General features: G+C 36.6%; 1 protein-coding gene across 1 annotated transcript; it reads right to left on the minus strand.

Annotated features, from left to right (window-relative positions):
• Positions 1-2,319: 2,319 nt before the first annotated feature.
• Positions 2,320-6,154, minus strand: LOC121393902. The gene is made up of 2 exons (XM_041563746.1): positions 5,307-6,154; positions 2,320-2,786 (listed from the first exon to the last, which is right to left on the minus strand). The coding sequence occupies exon 1, from the start codon at positions 6,152-6,154 to the stop codon at positions 5,309-5,311; it is 846 nt and encodes a 281-aa protein (XP_041419680.1). The 3' UTR covers positions 2,320-2,786; positions 5,307-5,308.
• Positions 6,155-10,189: the final 4,035 nt, after the last annotated feature.

Below are 10,189 nucleotides of genomic sequence, written 5' to 3' on the forward strand. Positions count from 1 at the left end.
CGTTATTGGGATACCCATTATCTAGAGAGCTGCAAATTACAAGAAGAGCATCTCCCATAAAGTCTGTTTTAAGAAAATAATTAAAAAAAATTTAAAGTGATTTCCTTTTTCACTGTATCTGTAACTTCTCTGTATCTACTTGAATCTCTTGGTCTACATGGATCCATATTGCTGGCAAAACTATTGGAGTTTTTTACAATTATTTTTAGCAGACTCAGGGGCAGATTTATTAAGGCTTTAGTTGTGTTTTCCATGAGAATTTGAGTTGATTTTTGGTCAAAACTCAAATTTTTGTGTTAAAAAAACTTGAATTTTTGGAGATTTATTTATTTCGAAACTGCCAAAAGTCTAAACACAAAAATCTGCCATCTCAAATCTGTCAAGGACATGTATAAGTCAATGGTAGACGATTTGAAGATATGTGCTAAATTTCGTCTGATAATTTGAAAAATTTATGGTATTCAGGCAATAACCTGAACCTGAATTCATATAATTCATAAGAAACTCGATTTGATTTTTAATTCAAAATGAGAGTTTTGATACTCTGGCTCTTTAAGAACTCGAATTCGACTATTCACCACCTAAAAACTGCCAATTTCGTGTAAATTCAATGAGAGAGTTCCAGTGACCATTTTTATGCTGTTTGTAGAGTTTAAAAAAAACCTCACATGAATTCGAAATTCGAACCTTATGTAATGTGCCTCTTTGTGTTGATTGTTGTAATTTTGCACATAGAGGGGCTCTGTACACAAGATGCAGAGCATACACATCCTTGCCACGCCCGGACGCACATTTATCAAGGGTCCAATTTAATATTTATGGGAGTTTTTTAAACCTCCCATAAATTCAAAATTCGACCAGTTGGAATTTATTAATAAAATCAAATTATGTCAACTTGAACAGATTTCGTCAACCCGAAAGCTCAAGTCGAATTTGATTTGAATTAGTAAAACTTGATCCGAAAAAAACACGAATGTCAGGAAGGCTGTAAACATCACCAAATTGATCCCTGGACCTCTACCATTGACTTATACAGTAATTTGGCAGGTTTAAGGTGGTTAATAGTCAATTTTGAGTTCTTAGAGGGCCAGAGTATGATAAATCTTGAAATTCGAATTCAACTTAATACTCAAATCGTTTGGATGATACACAATTCGAATTTGAATTTTGAACAAAAAAAAAATCAAAAATTTGAATTCGAATTTTCACTTCGACCCTTAATAAATCTGCCCCCTAATGATGTATTCATGCAATTAAGGTGGTGCCAAAACACAGCCAAAGATCGAATGTCAATTGGAAAAGTCTACACATGTTGCTTACATCTCTAACAGAGCTTAAGTTTAGGGTTTGCAGGTACAACATCAGAGGGCAGACCACCAAATGGACTGCAACTAATATAATTTTAAAGATAAGAACACGGTAGGCCAAAAACTAGTTGCAAGTTACTTTATGTGGTATGTTTTTACAAGTGTTATTGTCCCCTGGTTATTTTTACTATTATCTTTTCTTTTACCAGTCATATGATTTTATTGTTACTGTAATGTTTGCTATTGTATAGTTCCTTTTTTATTTCCTAGACACTGTTTTTTTTTACATACCTACTTATGCTTAGTTACAATTCCATAATGTCATTCTTAGAGCAACAGAAATGCAAGTATATATATTCTATAGTGTTTAGAGCGTTAGGATGATATTGTAGAAGCAGACAATCTTCACTCTGTGTTAAATTACATTCATTATAACAGAGATGTACTGTACAGTAGTTGAGTGGCTAACCCACTGTTGTGCATCAAATACCAATGATTGTTGATCTTTTGTACTGCTAATTCCATGACATTGATTAGACACTTTAGTGTTCGATTGTCTGTTTTTTTTCCAAGAGATTTACACGTCTTGAATATTATCTTGTACTACACAGAACGTATTGGCATAATGTGTATTTGCCTTAATATATGCAGTAAAGCTAATTATACTGTACACCGATGGGCTAACTGAATATTTCAGTATCATAAATTTCATTGGTATATCAAATTAAAAATATAATTATCATTTTTCCTAAAGGCCTTGTGCTTGGGATGCAGTACAAGAATCAAACCAATATTACTTGAGTAAACTGAAATAATGAGCTTTGCTTGTTCTGTTGTTGGTCTCTATCATTTGGACTATTCTGTGTCATTGAATACATTCTTGTGAGACTGTACAAACCATTACCTTCTGACCTCATTTAATTGACCAAGGAGTTGCAGAAATATCTTACTGTATCTATAGAACCAGATGCTTGGATAAACAATTACAGCAGCACTCCGATATGTGAAAAAAACTTTTTATTCGTGCAACAACGGCAACGTTTCAGACTATTCCAGTCCTTTATCAAGCCAAACAAAATGTGTAACAAACGTGTTTTTAAAGGTGATTACCAGGTGCTTAGTGGGAGGATCTAACAATCAATCACCACCTCCCAATTAAGAGACTCAATTCCCAGCAGTCTCTGTAAAGTGTCCATGAAAATTTGTGCAAAATAGCTCAATACATTAATAGTAAAATAATCCATTGTGTTAATAATCATTCAGAGTTATATAAAAGTTAAAAATTGTAATAAAAATCAAGTGTACTGTGAACATTTTAAAAAACATTTTTATGAAACACAATGTGTTACTATAACATTATAATCCGTAGTGATAAGTTTTAAAATCTCGTGTGACTCACATATTTGCTCTGTCACTGGAGTTCTGGATGTCTACGTTTGTCAGGACACCAGCAATTCCCTGGATAGGAGCAATATACTTCTAAAATATAAGAAAAGTGAAAATACATGAGTATGAGCAATTCAAAGCTAATAAAAGTTGCTTAATAGTTGAAACATTGTCTAATACATTAAGAAACATTGTATACATAGTAAAAATACATTTTCTTATACTAAAAGCACGATGCAAGAAAATACCATCTCAAATAAATAGTTCGGGAGTATATTCTCTATTTAATCCCCCAGGGGTCAATGTACCCAATCTTAATATCCATTTCATTTCCATTTTCTTTAACAGTTGCACTCTATTTCCCCCACGTCTCAGAGGGTCCACACTATCAATCACTTGATATCTTAATTGGCTTACTGTATGTCGGGCTTCCACGAAATGTGCCGGAATAGGCAAATGTGTATATTGGCATCTAATATTAGACTTATGTTGCTTAATTCTGTCTTTGACCTTTTGTGTTGTTTCTCCCACATATGCCAATCCACATGGGCACTTAATTAAATATATGACATATGTTGAATTACATGTATAAAAGTTGTTAACTTTAATCGCCTTTCCCGTGTGTGGATGTGTAAAAGTTGTTCCTTTTGTAATGTTATTACAATTAGCACAATTCAGGCATGGGAAAGTTCCCATTCTAGGAGTTCCCAAAAACCTTTGCGTGTGTACAATAAAGCACTAACGCAGCAGAGCTCTGCAGTCTATGGCATCCTTTCACTATCTTCTTGCTGTTCCCAAAAACCTTTGTATTCCTTTCTTTGTGGGTCCCACATCTGCTTTTATGACCACATCTCTCAGATTTCTACCTCATTGGTATGCCATTAGGGGAACTTCTCTGAATGCTGGGACTTGTGGAGCACACGTCTGCAGAATGTGCCAGTGTTTTGTAATTATTTTACGTACATGGTTACTGGCCACATTAAATTTGCTAACAAAAGCCAATCTCTGTGTCTCTTTTTTCTCTTTCTTTTCCATTAGTTTATTCTTGGGCATATCTTTCACTTCCTGCATACAGGTATTAAGGAGTGTTTCAGGATAACCCCTCTCCAAAAATCTATTTTTCATCTCACCCATTCTCATATTAGCTGTATGTTCATCTGAGGTTATGCATTTTACTCTCATAAATTGTGTTTTAGGTAGATTATTTCTCAATGGGGTTGGGTGGAAACTAGAGTATTGCAACAAACTATTACGGTCCGTCTCTTTTTTATATAAATCAGTTGTGAGGAAACCATTATCTCTTTGTATTGTTACATCGAGAAAATTAATTCTCGCAGAATCATGTATCATTGTGAATTTGATAGTCGGTACAGCTGAATTCAGCTGTCCACAAAAAACCATCAAGCTGTCTATTGTACCTGTCCATATCATGACTATATCGTCAATATATCTCTTGTACAATTGACAATATTGTATAAAATTCGAGTTAGTGTATACATGCATATGCTCAAAGAAATCCATATATAGGTTCGCATATGTAGGGGCCACATTGCTCCCCATTGCGGTCCCCTGTAACTGTTGAAAGAAGCTGTCCTGAAAAAGGAAATAGTTCTCTCTCAAGACAATAGTTAACAGAGACAAGAGAAATTCTTTAGCCTCCTGTGAATAAGCATCATTGGAATCAAGAACCTTCTTAATGGCGTATAACCCCTCTTCATGCATAATTGATGTATAGAGGCTCTGGATATCCATCGTAACTAGAGTCCCCTCCTCTGGTATTCTCAACGTCTTGAGAATTCCCAATAACTGGGTTGTGTCTTTTAAATAAGATTTAGTTTGTGTCACAAAGGGCTGTAAAATCTTATCCAAGTATATTGAAAGGGGAGTGAATACTGAATCGCTACTGGCCACTATGGGTCGACCAGGTGGATGTTTCAAATCCTTGTGGATTTTTGGTAAGGTATAAAAGACGGGAGTTACCGGGTACTGTTGTAGGAGAAAATGTTGTAAAGCTTCATCAATTAGACCCACCTCCACTGCCTTATCCACAATAGTTTGAATCTTACTTTGTATATTATTAAGCGGATCCGATGCCAATTTAAGGTATATTTTTGTATCTGCAAGTTGTGTCTTGATCTCATTGACATAATAAACCTTATCTAACACGACAAGGGCTCCCCCTTTATCTGCCGGTTTAAAAATCAAATCATCCTGCGCCAATAATGTATCAAGTTGTATTTTCTCTTGTTTACTCAAATTAGATCTCAACCCTAACAAGGGGCTAGTCTTCAGTTTCGGATACAGTTTTATAACATCATTTTTAACCAGTTTAATATATGATTCTACCACTACATCCGTAGGTGGTGGTGTAAACCGACTTTTATTGCGTAAACCTGATTCTTTCAAGGTAAGTTCTTTTTTGGCAGTTACCCTTTGTGTCTCTATAGCTGAATGGGGACCAGAAAAATATGATTTCAATCTTAAGTTACGAAAAAAAATTTCTAATTCAATGTCCAATTGAAAAGGATCACATCTATTAGTGGGAAAAAATGAAACACCTTTACTCAACAACATAACATTCGCTTGAGTCAATTCTTTAGAAGATATATTTACCACTAATGTCTCTTTTGGGTCCGTGTCTGTCGTTCTGGCTGTCTGCACTTGTCCCATGTTGCGTCTGTGGTGTCTCCCTCCTCTCCTTTTCTTCGTGTGTATTTTTTGTTGCCCAGTTCTAAAAAAGAAGCTGATGTTGACGACTCCTGTGCTGATGTATCCGTCTGCACGCTATCGGTGGAGCGGTCTCTCCCATGCTCACTGTGATCACGCTGCCTCTGATCGGATGTCTCCTGCTGATGACGTCGTCGTATGCGACGTAGCTGCATGTACGCTCCTCGCCTGTCAGTATCGGTCCGTTGCCAGCTGTATACCTGACCTGAGCTGTAGTCGGATTCGTCTCTGCGGAATTTGCTTCTCTTCCTCTCCTCGATCTCCCGTCTGTGCTTGTCCAGGTTCTCTTCCATTTGTCGCAATTGCGCTCTATATGTCTCTATAGGGGAACATTCTCTCAATTTGTCACTCATAGCTTCAATATGTTTTGAGGACTCCAAGATTTCATGCTGTAAGAATTCAATGTTCAATAGGATTATATCAAATGAGCATTTGTTGATAATTCTTTCATATTTCTGTGAAAAATCTTTATTCTCTTTGAAAATGGTTGGTCGCAAATTAACTCGTAAGCCCCTGGGTATTCTGCCAACTTTATAATATTCTGTAAGGGTTATGGCATGTAGATCCAACCCGATCCATTTCCGTTTCTCCCTTTCAATCTCTCGTAATAAAGTTGTATCAGTAGACACTTGTAAAAAGGAACTATTGCCTTTGTTCTGCTGTATAATTCTATTTGCTTCAATTTCACTATAAGCAAAAGTCAATGGTATTTCTTGAGTTGTAGGTTGAGACATTGTATATAGTGTGGGGGCACTTTATATGCAGAATATACAATCTATACAAAGTCAAAGGTAAAGTGCCACACTCACACAACTCACTGTTTGTAGTCTCGGGTACACGCTGAACTCCTCTCTGCACAGGTTCTTTACACGTGGATAAACAATTACAGCAGCACTCCGATATGTGAAAAAAACTTTTTATTCGTGCAACAACGGCAACGTTAATAACACAATGGATTATTTTACTATTAATGTATTGAGCTATTTTGCACAAATTTTCATGGACACTTTACAGAGACTGCTGGGAATTGAGTCTCTTAATTGGGAGGTGGTGATTGATTGTTAGATCTTCCCACTAAGCACCTGGTAATCACCTTTAAAAACACGTTTGTTACACATTTTGTTTGGCTTGATAAAGGACTGGAATAGTCCGAAACGTTGCCGTTGTTGCACGAATAAAAAGTTTTTTTCACATATCGGAGTGCTGCTGTAATTGTTTATCCACGTGTAAAGAACCTGTGCAGAGAGGAGTTCAGCGTGCACCCGAGACTACAAACAGTGAGTTGTGTGAGTGTGGCACTTTACCTTTGACTTTGTATAGAACCAGATGCTGTTATTTATAAACTTGCAAAATATTTGAATTCAAAATATTTTTGAACTATTTGAATTGAATATTTGAATGTACCTCTTCATTGAAAAACTAGACCATCTTTCATCTAAATGGCCACTTGCTGCACAATTTAAATAGAGTGCCTTGAATGCCTGTATTAATGCTTTTATAAACTATTGTTGATAAGTGGTGAATAAACATGGAAGAAGCTTCAAATATAAGAAGCCTGGAATGGTTAATGGCTTGGAACTCACCATTGGTAAAACCGCAGGTCAGACCAGCAAGCCTCCCAAACCAAAACTAGTATTTTCTTTTTTCTTGAATTTGAAGACATTTCATCTTCAAGACCGGCTTTCTCATTTCAGAATGACATGTACAAAAATATTTGTGGTTTCATACCCTGGAATCTTATCATTATGCTGACTGGAGTAAGATTCCACGGTATATAACCACAAATATCTTTATTATTCTGAATTGAGAAAGCCAGTTGGATGACTAGCGAAACGTCTTCAAGGAAAAAGAAAATACAGCAAGTCCAGTTGATTTGACTCATTACTACAGATATACATGAATTCGGCAGATTTTAGATGGAGTGTTTTTGGATTTGGAACAGCTTCAGGGCATAATAAATCATGAAAAAAATCTCATCTTTTTTACCGCAACTTTTTTCGGGTTTTCAGCATCAAAACGTCGAAACAAGCTTTTGTCGAGCTTCAAACAAACATTTCCCTAATTTAAGCATGCAATCGATATGTGCCACCCTAGGTTTTGTTACTATACAGCTACTACTATACCTTACTAGGTCAGCCAACATCTGCAGCATCCTTATGGCTATACTAGTACATTAGGAATTGCGAACACATTTAGAATAACTAAGTTTGCAATTATGAATGACAGCCTGTCATCCTACAGCATTCTCCCTGTTATATGCAGCAAGCCTGATATAGATTTTGCTGATAAAAGACTCAGCCATGGAAATATATTATAGGCATTATGTGTATAGCATATTTGACAGGTCAATCATCACACAATGATAAAGTGAGTAGATTGGTGATAAGGACGGTAAATACAGTTTTTCCTCCTTTCATGTCAACTGACTGGCTTCTAACATATGAACGTAGCTGAACCAGGCTACTGTTGCAAAAGAAAGCTGCCACCTACCAAATTGTCCCTTATATCTGTAATAAATACTGTAAGTAGTATTAACAATTACAAATATGGTTATCTAGTAGTGACTGTAAAAAAAGCAACAGAAAATGAATTACATGGGCATATTATCAGTGTACCTAGAATTACTGTATCTGTACAGTTTCTTTAGTCTAGACCTTACTTTGGCAACACTAACCATGTACTCACCCTACTAACTCTGAAAGTGTTGGGAACATTGGTGGTGCTATATAATGCTAAAAATACCTCTGTGCTGCCTTTGTAAATATACCACAGCCAGGGCCGGATTTACATATCAGGTGCCCCTAGGCCTGCTGATGTTCGTTGCTGTCCCCTCCCCTTTATTTTAGCAAATTTTTGGAGCAATGGGGATTGGTGCACAGGAAGTTTAAAAAAATTATTGTATCTCCTGCACATTCCCAGTGTTTCTGAACCAATGTGGGTGTGGTTGGGCAGCATGCCGCCCCCTAAAATCCTGCTGCCCTAGGCCCGGGCCTTGGTGGCCTTTCCACAAATCCAGGCCTGACCACAGCAGCTTTTAGGGATGTGAACTTGTCTAAGGAGACCAACCAGAGGAGCTTATAGGCACAAAGAGAAATGTAATAACAGAACAGAGATACTCTCATATAAGGAAAGCAAGATACGAGTGGCGGGAGAAAGCTGAACTATGAATATAATTAGGACATCAGTACTTGCTGGCCCATGAGAAGGGGACAAATTTTGATCCATGGTCCATGAGTATATATAATTATAAATGGAAAGGAATCCTAAGAACATGATAGATGTTCTTTAGTTCAAAAATACTTTAGCAATAAGTGTATCAAAATCAGATAATACCCAGAACATTTCACTATTTTTTGGGTCAAACTTATAATTAGCTTGATATTGTCATTATGAAAGAGAATGAAACTCCTGCCCCATGTACAATTCTCCTTCCATCTAAACCACACCACCAGGGACTCTCTCAGGGCTGCCATCCTGGGGCCCCCATGTTTTTTGCATATTATGTACAGCAGCATAAGTGAAATTAAAGACTGGGATGCAAATTGATTTTTTTTTCACTTGAACATGAGAGGGCACTCCTGTGAAAGAAAGAATTATGTGTGGTACAACACTTCAAGTAATTAGCTTTAGAATACGGTAATTTATTATCATGGCCTTATATTGTTCCACAAGTTTACTGCTGATATCTGTATGCTTTTGCTGATGCTTGGCTAACTGCCACATTAATTGCAATTTGGTTGTTTACTCTTTTCACATTAGAAACTCTACTTGTAAGCCAGCTGAACATTGCTTAAATGACACTTAGGGCTAGATTTGGGCAACTGCTTAATCAATTTTTTGCAAATCCTTAATATAAACTCAATAAATTTATGCAGCGTTCTCCCCAAAAGAAAAAAATAGCTGAAGGTTTTAACAGATGGGAGGACTGTGCCACTTCTTCAAATATGTGCCAAATAAAGGATCCCATACCTGTATAAGAAAATCTGTGTGTGATGCAAAATTGTTTATACTTAGGGGGTGATCTACTAAACTCCGAAAAAAAAATCGCTAAAAATTAGAGATTTTGTTTTTTTTAAAATCTGACTTTTAAAAAATCACGAATTTTTCGGAATTGATTAAACCCTGAGGATGGAAAAGTCAGAATCTGAAAATCCAGCATCTTAGAACTGTTGAGATTGCATATAAGTCGTTGGGAGAAGTCCCAATGATTTTTTGATGTGCGCTGGGTTTCAAGCAATACCCCGAAGGTTTCTGAGTTTTCGGTCGAAAATTCTGAAAAAAATGTGAAATTCGTGAAGATCGGATGATCAAATCCGAAAGATTGTGAAAATCAGATTTTTTTCCCGCACAGCAAATTTTCAGGAAAATGTAATAATAAGGATTTGATCAGAGTTTGTAGCAGAAAATATTGAGATAAATATGGACTTTGATAAATAATAGGGAATGCACCGAATGCAGGATTCGGTTTGGAATTCGGCCAGGATTCATCCTTTTTCGACCGAATCCTTCTGCCCGGCCGAACCGAATCCAAATCCTAATTTGCATATGCAAATGTGGGGAGGGAAATTTCATGACTTTTTGTCACAAAACAAGGAAGTAATAAATGTTTTCCCCTTCCCACCCCTAATTTGTATATGCAAATTAGGATTTAGTTCGGTATTCGGCCGAATCTTTGGTAAAGGATTCGGGGGTTCGGCCGAATCCAAAATAGTGGATTCGGGGCATCCCTAATAAATGACCCCCTAAATATCAGTTAATAACGTATATTT

Source organism: Xenopus laevis, chromosome 5L, assembly GCF_017654675.1.
Source record: "Xenopus laevis strain J_2021 chromosome 5L, Xenopus_laevis_v10.1, whole genome shotgun sequence".
Lineage (NCBI taxonomy): Eukaryota > Metazoa > Chordata > Amphibia > Anura > Pipidae > Xenopus > Xenopus laevis.